Below are 19104 nucleotides of genomic sequence, written 5' to 3'. Positions count from 1 at the left end.
CGCAAACTTTAAGGCAAGTTTTTTGTAAAATTGGATGACAGTAGGGTAGCATAGTGTGAATGAGAATTGAAGATTGATTTTAAATGTGTCGATTCAATTGTCTTCTTATCACTTGAAAACTTACAAAACCATACTTGAATGCATATCTATCCTGTGGTGTGGTGATGAATTGAAGGCAGTTTTATCTTAAGACACTCTCCCTACAATATCAACTACAAATTTATCATCAATCTATAGACCATTTAGACACAAAAGACAAGACTAAAGGTACCTGAAGGTTAAGAGTAGGATCCTGGTTCCTGGTTTTATTTCCTCTGCCTCTTTTACCTTTCTGGCTTGGTGCTGGTGATACACTTCTCTTCCTTTTACTACCAGCTTGAAAATTATAATGAAAATATCATGCATAATTTCCTTTAAAACTATTGTGTGACTGATGATCTATTCAGATTTGATTTGTTTAAAAATGAAAGAAAAATTAAGTCATATATATATGTAAAGCAAAACTATTATTTTTGTTATAAAGTGACAATCTGGTAAGGGCTATTCCAGAAAAAAATGTAGGGGGGGCGGGGGGCGGGGGTGGAAGGCACATTGTATTAATATTACATGGGTGATGGGTATTCGAGCAACTTTTCACACAGTAATGCACTATAATTCTCAATTACAATTGTCTGGGTGGCGGTTGCTGACAACAACTGCCTTCCAACCCCCCCATACATTTTTTTCTGGAATAGCCCTAATATGAATATTACATGATTGATTGGTTGATTGGTGGCATAATCTGTTTATAATATATGTTATTAAATTGAGCAAGAATTTTCTAATGCCTGAAAGTTGATAAAGCTGACATTGGATATCCTGCAATATATGATACCTTATCTATATGCGATATCCTAAGCATTTATTGGACAAATAATCTTTCACATAGGTTTACTCTTGGTAACGGTAGAGGTAACTTAAACAAAGGTATCTGGATGTCTGTGTATGTATTATTACAAGATTATCTCTTACCTCCTAAAGTATTGATGGTTTTTATTATATCTACAGCCTTTTCATATAAAACTGGATGAAACACCTTGAAAGCTATACTTCCTGTGAAATAAAATATACTGTGTTAATATCTTTTAATCAGTGGTCAAGCTGGCTAGTAGAATTTTTTTTTATAGAGTAAATAGTCATGATAGTAGTGGGTTCTGAAAAGACATGAACTTTTTATTGCAGTTTAAACCACCCAAAAGGCAACTACATTCCATCCCTGGAAATTAATGCTGTAAATATTTAAGGAAATATGTTATTCATTTAAAACAATTTTGATATATTATACAAATATATAAATTTACAAAGATGCCTGACCAATTAAGCAAAATAGTATAAATATTTGAACTTTGAAATTTACATGTGTATTATATTTTATCAATAGCACCTGAAAACAGAATATTCATGTATACAATTTACTGGTGGACACATTGAAGGGTAACAGACTGATACAAGTGATTGATTGATTGTTGGTGTTTTAACACTACTTTTTTTAGCTATTTCGTGGCGGCCATTTTTTTTGGAGGAGGAAGCTGGAGTGCACAGAAAAACACACTGACATTCGTCAGGAAAACTGACAATCTTAGTCAATTAAGATTGAAGTAGAGTGCAGCAGCACAAACGGGCCTAGAACTAACAACCTAAGTGTTGACTAGCTAGTGATTAAAGTAGAACTATTTAGACCACTTGACCACTGAGGCCCCTCTGATTAAAGTGTGTGGTAAAAGATGAAAGGATTCATGAGGTAGCTGTACCTATCGATTGATTAATTCACGACTAAAGGATATAAGATGCGGGATAGTAGTGTCAAACAATTATCGTAACAAGACTTAAAACGTACTGTACCTGGTATACTTAGCATCTTGATGTAGCATGATGCAGATAAAATTCCTGCTTCTTTTTTTGTAGAACCTGATGTTTTCTGTAAAATACAAATCATATACATACAATGTACATATTAATACAGAAGTGGTGTTAGATTTTCAATAAAAAACAGAAATGTTCATTCTCATAAATGCATTTAATTTTTTTATTTCTACAAAGTAAGGAGTATTTTATCAAAAAAATAATCTAATCCCTGTGTAAACATAATTTTCATAATTAAAATTAAAAATTCTTATTCAAAGTTGGGTTCAACAGGGTGGGGAAAATTTGTCATTTCATTTAAAAAAAGGATGTGGTCTGATTGCCAATAAGACAACTCCTCACAAGAGGCCAAATATTACATTGTATGTAATAAAAAATATTCGTATTTGAGCTAAAAGGGGCTTCTTTGTACAGTAAGCACACATTTACAGCTTTTTGTTATATCAAATTGAACAAAATTCTAACCTACCTTATTTCCTATTTCCATCAAATATGCAAACAATGCTATCAAACTTTTATGTGAAATGTCATTTTCAACCAGAACGCTCCAGAATCCTGAAAAATAATAAATAAACAGATTATAACAATAAAAAAATAATAAAATAAGCATGGTAAGTGACCATGAAGTTGAACTTGATATACAAATTTTCAACATTCATAGGTCCAGAACATAATGAATTCCTTCATATACTGTAAACCAACTTATTTTCGCGGATACTATATTTCGCGTTTGATCCCTTCTAGTCCACTTCGCGGCTATTTAATTTCATCATTTTCCAGCTGACTTGGTGTATTTAATAAGGTAACAACAGCGTTTTTCATATTAGCGACGATTTATTTTCGCGTTATTTTTCTACTCTCGAAAGTCGCGAAAATAAATCGCTCGCGAAAATAAGTTGGTTTACAGTAATTGGGCTTAAACAATCCATATCTAAGACTAAACATGCTAAAACACCAAACTATTCACCAATAGACCACTTCAGAGTTCATCCTTCACCAGAAAAAACTCGTCAATTATACGCGCCTTTATCACCGTCATTTGTGCGTTTAGGGGCGTCATCACTTCCGTTCCAATGTTGAGCAAGTGGTTGGAAAACTATAATTCCATATTGTACGAATTATTCGGCAAATTGAATTCTCAAAATTGACAACCAGCACTGCTGTCATTAGAGAATTGACAGAACAACCATTATTTCTAGTTTATCCTACACAATGACGATCACTAAGACGCTTGATGAACGTAAATAGTGCAGGGATACAGGCGACCCCATCTATCTGGTAAATGACGTCATAAAGGTGTGTATAACTGACGAGTTTTTTTCGGTGAGGGATGAACTCGAAAGGGGTCTATTGTGTCTTTTGTGGAGTAATTTAGGTAAGTTTCCTCCATACATGTATCTGAGACTATAACACCTAAGTCTTTTTGTGGAATAATTTTTTTGAGTGTCACCAACATGATCAATTTTGGTAACTATGAGTGCCAACCCCTCCAAGATTTTTTTGGTCAATGGTCATTTCAGAGGGATATGTGCCTTATATTTTAAAGGCTCAAAAATATTTTTTTTAAATCCATGATGCCAGATTTAAGTCCAAGTCTTGTTTTTTCTTTCATTGAATATTGCAAAAATATGTTGTCATTTTTCCTATCTGGTGTATTAATGAATTGTAATCCACCTTCTCCATCTTTTCCTTCTTTGTTTGACTTCCAGTCTTCAAAAACAGTCTGTAGTATCCTAAATGTAACTGTATGATATCCATTATCTTCTAATTCACCCTCTACAGCAAGGTCTAAAGGATCTATTTCTGTGAAGTCATTATCCCATATAGATTTTACCCAATCTGTTAAAAGAAATCAGTTTTAATATTGATAACCAAAGGCAGCAGCATTTAATTAACGCAAATAATCCTGTTTGAAATCATTTTGTAGTTTACAATCGAATCAAAACATTGCTTTTCATCTAAAATAGAAAGATGCATGTTGCATATATATGCAAATTGCACAGTCTGTTATCATGAAATTTTACATTTCAAGTCATTTAAACCAATTTCTATGTTGTAAATGTTTGCCCCTAAATCTTTCTTCAATGTTTTACAAATGGGTACACAACTTCTTGTTGTTGATGCTGCAAATCGTAGATACCTATTCATGTCAGACTTCTGATTTTGACCATGGTAAAAGGTTCCAATGAGTTGTAAATCTTTAACCATTGCACAAATATGTACATGTATATATATCATTTATTTAGAATTCTAATAATATCACTGCAAAACTTGATCAACATCTTTTATTGTCATACATTGAACAATCAAAGGGATTCTTATTGGCATCCGAATTGTGATGTTAAAATTTTGTTTATGGGAACCAAATTGATTCCTTTAAATTATTATTGGCATAAAAGTATTTACACTTTTGATATTTAGCAGAATTTTGTCTCCAAATGACCTTAGATCGCCTCCGAATAACCTATTGACGTTTGTAATATACCTGACTTACATGTAGGTTTGGGGGACTAAAGACAAAGTATAAATATTGCAAATAAAAAGAAGAACTTTCAAATTATGATCCTTTAACTTTGGTTAACAAAAGCGGCTGATACATGTAAACATCAAAACAATCATGGTTAAGACAATACAACAGTTCTGGAAAGTACGGTTTCAACAATCGCTTTTTTATTGTGACCTCAAATTTTTGGTATTGTTATGTCAAAGTTTACTGGAACCTGTGTGATTCAAGGTAATGGCTAACAAATTTGTGTAAATACGTCTATAAGGGCGTTGAAGCGAAGGCTCAAGCTGTGTTGACCACAACAAAGAAGTCTCTTAAAGTGTATTGTTTGTGCAAACGGTGATTTGAACCAGTATTAGACATTTTTTTCTAATAAATCCAAGATCTTAATAAAAAAAAATGTATTTTATTGCATCCACTTCGTTCTTGAAATGAAATATTTAGGGGTCTTGTTTGTGAGTTACGTTTTCTACCTCTTAAAAGTATTAAAATGTTTCACAAAAGATTTCTTTATAAGGAAATTTGTATTCAAAAGATCTCAAATATTGTTATTCTGAATTGTTTACCATTTGTAAAGTTCTGTAAGGTTAATTTTGCAAAAACTTCTAAGGTTCGTTCTAAGTCCGCCATGTTTTGAATTTTCCGCCAAACATTTACTTCCGGTATATTCTAAATCGGGACTGACTGACGGGTATATGTTTCGGAAATGATCAGAATTTATAGAAGCCCTCCCTTGTCTTAGATTATTTTTTTTATATATACCTTAATATAACACGTATATTAAGGTCTATAAGATTTTTTTCTGAGACAAGTGTCTGTGCTCCCTTTCAAGATGAATTCAAGATTTAATTTTAAAAATCGTGATCGTGATCATTCATGAAAAAGAATGAAAAAGAATTTTTCATTAATTTTTTAAATATTTTTCTTAATTTGAAAAAAAATGGAAAAAAAAAATATATAAGAAAGCGCATAAATTTGAGATGACTATTGAAACTCTACAAATAAGACGCATCAGAACCGGCAATGACACTTGATATGTGGCTCATTTATGTTAACAAAATTAAAACACGCCAAGTCATAGTAACATGATTCATTCGATCAGATATAAAAGAAACATCTGGGTAAAACGACAGGTTAGAACTACCAAATATGATAAATCTAAGGTAATATAAGATAAAATAAGAAAATGGATAGGACCACATTCAATACCATGAGGTGAATACTTGTCAGAGGCAGATTTAAAGGGGTTTTCAGGGGGGGTCACCCCACCTCCCCTTTCTTGGGAAAATGGTTGATTATTGAGGGAATCACTGAAGCATGACTGGAGCGGCCCCCCTCTTAGGCAGCCAGTAGGCCCGACTTATGAAAATTTCTGGATCCTCCACTGCTTGTTTTCAAAATAAGCAGAAGATTTCGTATGATTGCTATTGAGACAAATCGCAGAGATCAAATAACGTAGAAGTTATCAACTGTATAGGCTTATATATAGAAAGGGACTAAGATGCATTTTCGACTGCCGTTTTTTCACGATTTGAACTGATTCAACATAAAGCGAGGACATTTCAGTCATTAATCCCTCCTTTTCAAAATGACATTACTAGTTTTGATTACGGATGGAGATTATTTGTTCCAAATTTAATGAATGAAAAGTATACGATGATTTTTTTAAGCTTGATAAATATACCGCACCAAATGCCGTTTTCCCACTAAAATCCTGAAACTTTGTTAAAAATGAATTATAAGCATATTTATATACAGACATTTGCAAAATCTACAACTATTTCAAATTATATGAGGAATTTTGACAATATCGCCAAATCGTGACAAAATAAATAAACTGGCGAAATTGGATTTAGTTGATCACTCTAGATGGATTACGAAGAAATGTCTGTCCAAGTTGTAAAATTCTATGAATATTTAGACCTGCAAGAGTTTTCTAAGTTTGGAATCTTTTAACCACACACTGCTTTGTATATATGCTGTCTTTTTGTCATCAGGAGTATGCTGTAGTTTCGTAAAACTCTATGAAGTTTGACAAAGTTACAATGTCCAAAAACTGGCTTAAATACAGACTCAGCCGAAATGTTAATACCAACGACGAAGCTTCAAGGCTTCATCAAAAACTGGCTTAAATACAGACTGAGCCTAAATGTTAACACCAATGACGAAGGCTTCACCAAAAACTGAACCTAAATGTAGTCTCAGCCTGAATGTTAACACCGATGACGAAGGCTTCAGCAAAAAACTGGCTTAAATACAAACTGAGCCTAAATGTTAACACCAATGACAAAGGCTTCACCAAAACCTGGCTTAAATATAGATTCAGCATACATTTAATCACCGACGACGAAGGCTTCACCAAAAACTGGCTTAAATACAGACTGAACCTAAATGTTAACACCAACGACGAAGGCTTTACCAAAAACTGGCTTAAATACAGACTGAGCCTAAATTTAAACACCGACGACGAAGGCTTCACCAAAAACTGGCTAAAATACAGACTGAGCCTAAATGTTAACACCAACCACGAAGGCTTCAGTATCGTGACTCCATTCAATATATGTCTACAGGAAATGTATTTCCCACACGTGTTGATGTTATATTTTCGATGCTAAACATATAACTGCAGGGATCATGGAATAGTTTGGACTGAGTCCTGCAAAACTGACGGGGCAACGTAGGTTGGGTATTAAGTGTTTTATGTTGAAAATGCACACCTTTTATTTTCATTAAATATCCTGTATATGGGTTTATAAACGCTGAAAGCATGCAGTAAGGTTGAATCAAAGACATATACAGTCAAATGCTATGTACATATCTTCTGTTCGCCATGTCTAATGTGATCTTATTTACAAATAACAAAAACTAAACTGCGTATCTAACTGAGAACAAAAATACAAAATAAGTCAAAGCATTTTCTATCTTTTTATACAATGAAAAATCATTAGTTCAATTTTTTATAAAAATTTGAACACTTAAATCTCAGTAGAGTTAATTTAACTTGACTTCGGCATGCATGTTTGAAAAATGCCCTACAAGTAAACGTAATGCGCAAGTCCAAACTTTCCTTTAATGACAAGTAAACGAAGCGTTTCAAAGAACATGTAGTGAACCATAAATAAAATACATATTTAGATATTCCTTTATCGGATTGGTTGAATGTCACACACCTCCAACAGGCTGTTGTCATTAACCATATTGTACAATGGAAAGAATCGGGGATTTTGTACTTAAAATATCTAAACGTCACAGTAAGTCTACTCTATTTTTTAAAAACATAAAATTGTATATAACCATAGGGTAGAATAATTCATTAATTTGTGGTACATTTCCACAATTCTTTGACTCCACTCGGAAGTTAACAGAACGAGCTATTGGTGGTTAACAGTTTCATTCAGTCCTGTTTCGATTGCAGAATAAATTATGTAGCGTTAAAGTTTTTTTTATAGCACAAACTGAAACTTTCATTTAGCTTTTTTCCACGTATGCACAAAAGAAACGCAGATATGCAGTACTTTCTTTATACATATATGTTAACCTATAACCTTTTTCTCTGAAATGAGGTGTGAATGCTTTTTTTCTTCTATTTTCATATATAGGTGTACGTACATATTTTGGCAATTTATACGCTATACATTCGTGTATAAAAAAAACTTGTAATTATATAACCAAGGTCAACATGGAATTTAAATCACAAGTCACAACAAAGACATTTCTTAATTACTTTCTTTAAATGCGTATTCATACAGGGATTTATAAAATAGCTCTTACACTATATAATATGAAGTCAGAAATGAAAATAAATATTGTATATTTGTATTTATGTTTTTATATGTCTGTCAACAGCTGTCAAACGTTTCATGCTTGTTAGACACAATCGCTAAATCCGTCACAATATGTTTTACCTTCTCTGAAATCATTGAATTAAATATTGTGATATTTTCTACTATACGAATATGGAAAAGTTTAAACATTTGTCATGGTTGAGTAGACCTATATACTATACATGCATAAAGCATGCTAATGTTAATAAGATACACAACTATTATGTTTTATTCGATAAAATATGATCGTTTTATTCCGGAGCGCAGATGATGTAATATTCAACAAACGGATATTAGCGAAATTTAGCGTAAAAAAAGACAGACGATTAGTAGAAACAATGGTGATATTCCGACATTTAGCTAGTGCCCAATAAAGTTATGGATGTGACCAGGATGTCTCTTGAAGTATCGTCACGACAAGCAAATAATGCTTGGGAAAACGTAACCATTCAATCATTACACAAACCCTTACAGCAGATTTCAGTGAGTATGTAGCTAATATCTTTGGTTAGCTTGCTTGTTAGCTGAACCGTGAAGTCATTGTTAGGTAAGGTATACTACCCTCCTTTTAAAGTAGCTTAGTCCTACAGAGAGATAGATTGGTTATCTGTTGGGCTAGTCTACTATTAAAGGAGGGTAGTTTACATAACCTAACAATGACTTCACGGTTCAGCTAACAAGCAAGCTAACTAAAGATATTACCTTTAGCTACATACTCACTGAAATCTGCTGTAATTAATCAACTATGCATACTTCACAATCTGATGAAATACATGCATTGTCATTTTGTTTTATTCCTTCCCTTTTATCATTTAACAACTCCGTGGGAAAATTTAGTCAAACCAAATTGTGGCTGAATCCTACGTGAAGAGACATATAAGTACATACATATATTCTAAAATACTTCTACCTTTGTTTGTTTTCACAACAGATCATCGCGCTTTAAAATATTTTACCAGAAAGAGATCTACACAAGCTGCAGCTGCCGTACAACAAGACCTGCAACATGAACTAGAGGGCATAAAAGATGCCGGGACTTGGAAGGGAGAACGTGTCATCACTTCTAAACAAGGCCCTACAATTCACGTAGCGGGATCTCAAGCAGACATACTCAATTTCTGTGCAAACAACTACCTTGGTTTGTCTGTATGTTAATTGCATATTTATAATATTGGATAACAGAAATCACAAAACTAGTGGTAGTTGTTATAGACTATACCAGCAACCTACACTGATTTATCCCAAAATATAACAAACAAACAAACAAACAACAAACAAACAAACAAACAACATAACACGGCCCAAAAAGTATAACTTGTCACTTACACACAATATGTTGGGATTAGACCCGTTTTAGTATATATAAAAATGTCATGGTCGATATTTTTCTTTTTGTGAAGTTGCAAAAATATTACAAAACATTGATGTTGTTTAATGTATTCTCATAGATAAATATTATGGAACAGACATGAATATTGCTCTTTCTGTTTATGTAACATTTTTTATTTGAATAACTAGTATAAATTTTCATGAAGATTGCACGGATGTTAAAACGGCAGTGTTCATGATGGTGTTAATATTATAGGGTTATTGCATGAATATTGGAGAATATTGTCCCGAGTAGAATTTTATATTGCACGAGCTTGCGAGTGCAATATATGTTCTACGAGGGACAATATTCACCAATATTCATGCAATAACCCTTTTATTGTATAGCAATATAATATTTGAAAGTAAAACTTGGTTTAAACTAAGATTTAAACATTGATGACGTCATGAATTTTGAAGATTTATTGCACTAGTGCAATATTAGAATTTATTGCACGCTAACTTTTGGTTACGTTCTGTGGGGAATATTATATTGCTATACAATAAAATACGTTGATGCAACGTATATTTATGTATATACCTCATTTTCTGTCATTTTTTTCCCTTTTGCTTCTTTTTCAACCGTTTTTTTTAGTGGATTCTTCGTTGCTTGTAAATGAAATATTTGTTATTTCTGTAAATTCTAGAGCCACCCTGAAGTTATTGAAGCCGGGAAGACAGCACTTGACACACACGGCGCTGGCCTCAGCTCTGTCCGATTTATATGCGGTACACAAGTAGGTTTAATATTTCACTTTTCCATAAAGAAAAGAACAAACAAACTATAAGTAATAATAATAATCATTCTTCACTTCACTATATCACATAGAACAAACAGAAACAGAAAAAAAGTTTGTATGAAAGCATTCTCTCGTGGCTAAAATTTTGAAATTCACAAGATATTCTTTTATACATTGATTGCGTCAATAAAACATAGAATATTGAAATACAAGTCTAAACTCAAAGAATGTATTGATAAAGGAAGTTCTTAACCTTGTGTTTCAAATCTTCACAACTTATGATTTGTTACTATAGGTCAAGTGATTTTCATAACTTGAACTATAACAAAAGAAGGGAACAAAACCAACTGGGGCCTTTTATAGCTTACTATATGCGATATGGGCTTTGCTCATTGTTGAAGACCGTACGGTGACCTATAATTGTTAATGTTTGTGTCATTTTGGTCTTTTGTGGATATTTGTCTCATTGGCAATCATACCACATCTTCTTTTTATATTGAAGTTAAATTTAAAAATAAGAAGATATGATCATTGCCAATGAAACAACTATCCATGAAAGACCAACTGACGTAGCCTATATAACAGTGATAGATGTCAACATACTAATCTGACGAGAAATTAAACTGTGTATTGCAGGATCTGCACAAAGAACTTGAAGATAAAATCTCAAAATTCCACAAGAAAGAGGACACCATTTTATACGCTAGTTGCTTTGATGCAAATGCCGGCCTTTTTGAGGTATTGCTTGGACCTGAAGATGCTGTTATATCAGACGAATTAAACCATGCATCTATTATTGATGGAATACGTCTATGTAAAGCTAAAAGATTCAGATATAAACACACAGATATGAAAGGTAAGTGCCAAAATTCGATCATCATGATAATTAACGATAGTCAAACTTCGATCATCGCGATATTTGAACATAAGCCAAACTTCAATCATAATGATATTTGAACATAAGTCACACTTCGATCATCACGACATTTCACGATCCTTTTTTTTTATTCGAGCATCACTGATGAGTCTTTTGTAGACGAAACGCGCGTCTGGCGTATATACAAAATTTTGTCCTAGTATCTATGATGAGTTTATTTAACACCACTGGGTCGATGCACTGGGTCGATGACACTACTGATGGAGATTTATTTCCCCAAGGGTATCACCAGCCAAGTAGTCAGCACTCAGTTTGTGCTGACATGAATTATCATTGATATGGTTATATTAATAAACTAACTGTTTACAAGATTTAGAATTTTTGAAATACCAATTGACTTTTCTACCTCAGGCATAGATTACCTTAGCAGTATTTGGCAAAACCTTTAGGAATTTTGGTCCTCAATGCTCTTCAACTTCGAACTTTATTTTGTCCTCATTAACTTTTTTGGATTCGAGCGTCACTGATGATACTTTTGTACATACAAAAGTTAGTCCTGGTATCTATGATGAGTTTATTTTCGATCATTACAATATTTGACGATAGTCAAACTTCGATCATCACGATATTTAGCATTCCTACTGCTTCACATTTCATTCAACATTTTGTAATTATTTAAAAATAAACATACAACATTAAAATTTTTTTTAATGAGTAAAATAGTAAAGTAGGTTGCTTAACAATCTAATGTACATTTTTCTGAACTATATTTGCACACCCTATTACCGACTGTCGGAACTGTAGATGCAATAGGTAACACAAATCAAAATCTTCTGTACCGATTGGGTAAAAAATTCATTGGTGATATTTTTATTTTCAGATCTTGAACAAAACTTGAAGGACGCATCCTCCTGTCACAAAAAGCTGATAGCCACTGATGGTGTATTTAGTATGGATGGCAGCGTCGCACCGTTGCCGTGAGTTTCCCCACAGTTATATTATAGAAGCACTTTCAGTCCAATGCATTATTTTCTTGTCATACACCCCTTTTCACCAAACTTTTAACAGCTATGCTGTAAATTCATAACATTTTTCAATTACTAGTTCTTAAGTTTAGGATATTATGAAATCTTAACGAAATCTTTCGATCTTTTTTTTTTATGTACCGGGCATGATTTTTTTTATTGCAGTGACATAACAAGACTTGGAAACGAGTATGGAGCCTTGGTCTTCATCGACGAATGTCATGGAACAGGATTTTTTGGACCAACCGGCAGGTAATGATTGCTGTCTTTATGACTGGCACTATTTATCATAAGTTAAAGATTAAGAAACGATAAACAATTGTTTTCTTGGCCACATATGGAATGTGGTCACCATTAGAATGACTGCTTTCTATTTCGCTCTATAATTATAGACACAAAAAATCTGTTATTTTAATTGGCATAGTCATAAAACGGACGGACGACACGTTGACTGACAAAGCTATTAAGGGCATACGATACAGTTTTGATCCTGTATTTACAAGTTCGTGAAAATTTGCATATAGGCTATTTTTTATCTGATTAAATCAAATATGTAATAAAAAATATACCTTCATGTGCTACTTTTCTTTTTGTTAAATTAGGTCGAAATTTTGTATATTTGCTCAAAATTCAGATTTGTGGCCGCAATTTCTTTTTCGAAAGAAAGACATAACTCTTTTGTAATAAAAGATAAACACAAATTGTTTTTTGTTAAATAATCGGTAATTTTTGTATTTTATAAGTATTCTAAAAAATTATGCATTTTTTATTCAGAAATAACTCATATTTATCAAATGTTCATGACTTGAGGAAAATACGTCTTTTTTTGCTGCATGTTTATCAAAATTTAAAAAAAAATCTCTATTTACAGTTTTATAAAATTTGGGTCACATAATCTCCCTGGAAAATGAAATGAATTGCTGTTTTGAAAAATAGGGGTCCATGAACTCGTTTTCAAATTAAATCAGTTTGAATGATAAAAATCAGTCGAAAAATGCATCTTATCCCGATATGTCACAGTTTGACGTCGCGAAAATACCATTTTACGTTAGCAACGTCATTACCTCCCCTGTAACTGTATCGTATGCCCTTAAGTCCATGAATTGCAACGATCTGGGAAGGAACAATGGATCAAGAAGGTCTGTTCGACATGGAGAATTTCTACTTCAAACTGACAAATTACGGCAACACGAATTATTTGATTGTATTTTTTTTTTAAATCGGTCAAATTTTTATAGAACCTGCAGTTTTTAAGATGTCATCCACGGTAAATTGTCTATTATTATTTTACTATCTCGTCGATGTATACGCGGTATCTATCATTTCATGTACGTTTTGATCTACACATTTGGTTTGTACTGTTTTAATTAGAAACATTATTTTTAGAGGAACTGATGAGCATTTTGGATTGGAAGTTGATATCATAAACTCAACTCTCGGTAAAGCCATGGGAGGTGCTGCGGGTAAGCATTTAATTATTGTCGAGCCTTCGACATTATTTGTAGAAAGCTCGACAATGGGATAGTGTTTCGCCGGCGGCGGCGGTATTAGCTCACTTATTAAAAGCTTTATATTTTAGAAGGTGGAATACCTAGATGCTTCATACTTTGTATATAGAAACATCATGTTACGAAGTTTCCGTCAGTCACATGTCCAGTGTCCTTGACCTCATTTTCATTGTTCAGTGACTACCTGAAAAAAAGTTAAGAATTTATGTAATGTTAAATTCTCTCTTATTATAAGTAATAGGATTACTTTATTTGGTATGTGCGTATCTTGCAAGGTCTTCATGCCCGTCAGTCAGTTTTCACTTGACCTCGATCGCATTTCATGGATCAGTGAACAAAGTTAAGTTTTGGTGGTCAAGTCCATAACTCAGATACTATAAGAAATAGGTCTTGTATATTTGGTGTATAGAAGGACTGTGAGGTATTCTTACTGGCAGTTGTCATCTGACCTTGACCTCATTTTCATGGTTCAGTGGTTAGAGTTAAGTGTTTGTGTTTTGGTCTGTTTTTCTTTCATTGTATGCAATAGGTCTACTATATTTGGTGTATGGAATGATTTAAGATGTAAATGTCTAGCTGGCAGACGTCTTCTGACCTTGACCTTATTTTCATGGTTCAGTGGTCAAAGTTCAGTTTTTGAGTTTCGGTCTTTTTTTTCAAATTCTATATCTGGTGTATGGAAATATTTTATGATATAATTGCCAGTTGCGCAAGTTTTATTTGACCATGACCTCCTTTTCACGGTTCATTGCTCAGTGTTAAGTTTTTGTGTTTGGGTCGGTTTTTCTTTAATCTATGAGCAATAGGTCAACTTCATTTGTTGTATGGACGAATTGTTAGCTGTACATGTCTGCCTGGCATTATCCATCTGACCTTGACCTCATTTTCATATGGTTCATTGGTCAATGTTTATTTTTCTTGGTTAATGTTAAGTTTATATGACAGTTGAAATAGAGCTTTATATTTAGGACTATCTACATAATATCAATGATAAGTAAAAAAGGCGAGACATTTCAGTTTGTGCACTCTTGGTGTCTTTGTCCTGCAATTGGCAAAAAATATACAAAAAATGGAGTCAAATTTTCCTCTCTTTTCATGTAATTACAGTCTAATTATTGTGGAGAGTTGTCTCATTGGCAATCATACCACATCTTCTTTTTTTATAATTAGGTATGTTTCAAATATATGCATGTTGTTAGATACAATTCATGGATGGTTCACAAGAATTTTATTCTTTTATGGACAGACAATCTGATTCACACGATGTATTTTAAAACTCCATCGTCATACTAATAACTTGTTTGAACAAAGGTTAAAATAGTCATACTTTAACATTACAGGTGGTTATACCTCTGGACCAAAAGAACTTGTACAGCTTCTCAGACAAAGATCCAGACCTTACTTGTTTTCAAACACATTACCCCCACCAGTAGTAGCATGTGCTAGCAAGGTAATAAACAGAAGTTGAAGCATGTGTAGGTATGGTAAATAAAGGAGTAATATTTAAACATTTTAATTATGTGGATACATATTATCGAAAAAAATGTATACAATTAAGACGTGTAACTAACAAACAAGAAGGCCAAATCATTTTCAAATTGGAAAAGCAGATGTATTTGTTGTTTTGTTAAAGTTGACGTTTCAAATGCCACACACACACACACACACACCTAATTTCGAGGATACAATTTATACATGAAAACACTCGTTGTGAAGAACAGTTTCTGAAGAAGTTTGAGTTACTTTTCACATGAGTTCATCTTATATTTTGTTGATTTGTTAAACATAAGGAAAACACCAATAAATATCCGTAGGTCTTATTCAAATTACAAGATACGAAGATTCATGAAGGGTTAGAAGTGGCCCTAAATTTTTAATGTTTTTTTTTAAATCAATACTAATAAGACGAAAACATATTTTTTTGGCACCTTTAAGAAATCAAGACTTTTGAAATAGACCCATTTACGAACCAAATTATGACCTCTTTGGTGTTTTATGATAAAAGTTGATATTTTAGGCCATTTTGTGCCATAAGTGAACCTTGACCAAATTTATTGAATATGCAGCATAATCTTGATATGTTTAGATCATCTTTTACAGGCCTTTGATTTGATAATACAGAATCCAGATTTACCGAAGAAGCTTTTGACCAATACAGTAAGATTTAGGACTAAAATGACGGACGCTGGTTTCACTATATCGGTAAGGGATGTTTATAATCAATGACTATAAATAAATTGTGGGTAATAATGTCCGTTTGAGGACCTTTGAATGAACCTGTTGCAACTGCCCAAGCATAATTTAGTGAATATAGGAATATATATTGTTTAACCCTTTAGCATGTTTTTGCTGCCTACACATTTAGAACAATAGCTTTTTGGAATTTGATGCAACTTTCATGCAAGTGAAAGGTTTAGCGCAATAAAACCAGGTTCAATTCACCATTTTCTACATTTGAGAATGCCTGTATACCAAATCAGGAATATGACACTGTTGTCCATTCGTTTGATGTGTTTTATCATTAGAATTTGCCATTTGATTAGGGACTTTCAGTTTTGAATTTTTCTCGGAGTTCGGTATTTTTCTTATTTGACTTTTTACGATGCAGAAAAAAAAATGCAATTTTTATGTTGTTGCAATCATTTATAAACACGGAATATTGAAATTATATTTCACTATTAGCAGTCAGTTTGGTTCAGTTTGGTCAAAATATGATCCAAACATTGCAAATGTATCTTTGACTTGCAAGTCAATAATTCAAACTCATTTAAATCCGTATTCATGAATCCCTAACTTGACCTTTATCCACATTGATATCAATTAAGCATGCCCGAAGAAAGCACACATACTAGACATTGTTTGTATTGCAGGGTGATCCAGGACATCCCATTTGTCCAGTTATGTTAGGAGATGCCAAGTTAGCTAGTACTTTTGCTGATGATATGTTGGGTAAGATGTGATTCATTATTTCTTCATTGTTTCTATTTATTAAATTGAATGTAAGTCAAATGTTTTATATTTTCCTGCTTGTTGTTGGTGATTTTTTCTTTTAGATTAATAGCAACTTCTGTCCTCAATGTCTTCCACACCAAAAACAAACGTTTATTCATAGATTCAAGGTTTTATTGAACTTTACGCGATTTCTTTACCAAAGCAACGAAGCAAACTGATATATTATGAGTCAATTAAATTTCACAAATTATAAACAAGATTGTATTGTATATAAACTATAAAATTAAAAATGGAGATGGGGAAAAGTAATATGTGTTTCTTTTGTAATGAACATGTTTGAAAAATGGTCTTTCTCAATGAACAAATAAAATAACAAAATAGACTTTACTATAGTTTTCAACTAGGTGAGATTAGAAAATAAAATTGTTTTATCTTTTTCTTAACTGCAAATATTTAGTATTGGACAAATAATATACTTTAACAAACAAAACAACTGTTCCAAAGACAATGTTGTCTTTGTCGAGTCGATAGAATGTAATCTTTCCTTTGAAAATACTATTCATTAACTGCTCTTTGTTCATTTCACATTGAATTTTTCAGAGAAAGGTATCTATGTGATAGGATTCAGTTATCCAGTTGTTCCAAAAGGTAAGACTTGTCATATTTAATATCTTAGGGTTGATGCATAAAAAACAATGACAATCACATTAATTACAAGAATCAAACATCACAGTAACATGATGTTTTTTTCGTTTTTTCTTTAACTTAACATATTTTTTAAACAACGGACTGAAAACGTTGCACCATACAATTAGGCAAGGCATATATCTACATCGAATTTGAAATATGTAAACAGGAACTGATATATTTTTGTTTTGAAGGATGGAAGATTATGAACCAAATTCTTGAAAAGATATAACATAAATGAGAAAACAAAACAAAACCATTACCTGCTTTCATATACTTCATGGTGTGACATAAATAATGAAATGGTATAAACTAGAAAAACTTCTTCAATTAATAAATAAATAAACTGATCATAGATACCAGGATTGAAATTAATTTATTATATTTCAGGAAAATCACGAATCCGAGTACAGATATCTGCTGCTCATTCAGAGCAAGAAATTGATAGAGCTGTGGATGCTTTTGTTGAAATCGGCAGAAAACTCAAAGTCATCAATTAAAATAACAGTGATAATTGAAATGTTGAAAAGTTATTATTGTCTACATGAACTATGGTTTTGATGCTTTATTAAAACAGTTTATAGTGTACAAACCTGTTGATATGATGAACTGATATGTATTTTAACTGAGAAGTGGGTGTGTGAAGATTCAAAACTGTAAATAAAAATCATAATTCATCAATCAATGATATTATGCCACAATTCATGACACTGTTACTGTACAGTTTTGTTCATTCCATAGATCATCCTCTGCTGTTCTGACATGCAATATCACTGATGTGATCATCTTATGTAAATATGTTCATTTGAATGTTAAGATCACTAAAATAACACAAATTGTTTTACTCCTATATAGATATAGGAAGATGTGGTGTGAGTGCCAATGAAACAACTCTCCTAGCCTGAGCAATATTTGATTCATATTATTTTTAAATATTTAGTTTGAATACTCTTCAGTTTCCTAATTCGATAACGCTAAATATTTCTTATGCATGTCACAGGTGCTTGAGAACAGGATCCTGTATGAGCCCCATATAGTCCATCCCCCTTATTATCATAAATCTCAGATTTTTCGATATATATCACTTATTTGTACCATATATATACTAATATACCATATTTATACTCTAAATGTGCATGTTTACTATCAACACGAATCTCGACTGTATGGGGCTCATAAAGGATCCTGTCCTAAAGCACCTGTGATGCATGTACCAAATTGGGAATAGTTGTTCATTGTTTTCCATCGTTCTGTTGATTAAAAACCTGAGATTTTGCCAGTTTACGTGGACTTGCCTTTTTAACTTTTGAGGTCGGTATTGTAGTTATACTTTTTGTTGGTGTTATGTCTCATATCTGTTTCTTAAAAACATGCTACTGCATGCATGTCAACAGTTATTTTCTTAATGAATAATATTTCAAGAGGATTTGACATATTGTTTACCAATTACTTTTAAAAAACGTATTATAGAATTTTGTTTTTTCATGATTGGGTTAAAAGAGAGGCGAACGATACAAAATGGAACTGAATTCACAAGTCGAAAAAAAGACAACGTCGTAGCTAATGAAGAAAAAACACAACAGTTCACAAAAACAAAATTGAGCTACAAGAACCACACCAGAAACTAAGGGATATATCATGTGCTCCGGAAGGGTACAAAGATCCTGCTCAACATGTGACACCCGTCATGAAAAAAAAGTGTAGAATCTTTATAT

General features: G+C 32.6%; 2 protein-coding genes across 4 annotated transcripts in view; one reads left to right on the top strand and one right to left on the bottom strand.

The window, feature by feature from the left end:
• LOC134701642 (condensin-2 complex subunit D3-L-like) overlaps positions 1 to 5072 on the bottom strand; it is a 56268-nt gene extending 51196 nt beyond the window's left edge. For all 3 annotated transcript variants that reach the window (XM_063562775.1, XM_063562776.1, XM_063562777.1), the window contains exons 1-6: positions 4975 to 5072; positions 3577 to 3741; positions 2372 to 2457; positions 1882 to 1957; positions 1012 to 1092; positions 272 to 375 (exon numbers count right to left, since the gene is read on the bottom strand). In XM_063562775.1, the coding sequence (XP_063418845.1) occupies positions 272 to 375; positions 1012 to 1092; positions 1882 to 1957; positions 2372 to 2457; positions 3577 to 3741; positions 4975 to 5038 (576 nt within the window). In that variant the 5' untranslated portion in view covers positions 5039 to 5072. The remainder of the gene's footprint in view (positions 1 to 271; positions 376 to 1011; positions 1093 to 1881; positions 1958 to 2371; positions 2458 to 3576; positions 3742 to 4974) is intronic.
• A 2421-nt stretch (positions 5073 to 7493) lies between these two features.
• Positions 7494 to 18094, top strand: LOC134701597 (2-amino-3-ketobutyrate coenzyme A ligase, mitochondrial-like). Its single transcript, XM_063562739.1, has 12 exons — positions 7494 to 7659; positions 9164 to 9378; positions 10248 to 10337; positions 10977 to 11196; positions 12098 to 12194; positions 12408 to 12494; positions 13629 to 13705; positions 15091 to 15200; positions 15851 to 15952; positions 16621 to 16699; positions 17303 to 17350; positions 17780 to 18094. Exons 1-12 carry the CDS (start codon positions 7614 to 7616, stop codon positions 17887 to 17889), a joined length of 1281 nt encoding a protein of 426 aa, XP_063418809.1. The 5' UTR covers positions 7494 to 7613; the 3' UTR covers positions 17890 to 18094.
• The last annotated feature ends 1010 nt before the right edge of the window (positions 18095 to 19104 follow it).

The sequence above is a fragment of the Mytilus trossulus genome, unplaced genomic scaffold, assembly GCF_036588685.1.
Source record: "Mytilus trossulus isolate FHL-02 unplaced genomic scaffold, PNRI_Mtr1.1.1.hap1 h1tg000247l__unscaffolded, whole genome shotgun sequence".
Classification (NCBI taxonomy): domain Eukaryota; kingdom Metazoa; phylum Mollusca; class Bivalvia; order Mytilida; family Mytilidae; genus Mytilus; species Mytilus trossulus.
The sequence above is the reverse complement of the archived record's forward strand: the minus strand, read 5'-3'. Positions and strand labels throughout refer to the sequence as shown.

What these genes read in the sequence shown, in the direction of transcription:
- LOC134701597 (XM_063562739.1), top strand. Translation starts at nt 7,614, where the DNA reads ATGGAAAGAATCGGGGATTTTGTACTTAAAATATCTAAACGTCACA. An exon ending in TAAAATATCTAAACGTCACA is followed by an intron (nt 7,660 to 9,163) that starts GTAAGTCTACTC and finishes TTTTCACAACAG; the next exon opens with ATCATCGCGCTTTAAAATAT. An exon ending in TTTTGCTGATGATATGTTGG is followed by an intron (nt 16,700 to 17,302) that starts GTAAGATGTGAT and finishes TGAATTTTTCAG; the next exon opens with AGAAAGGTATCTATGTGATA.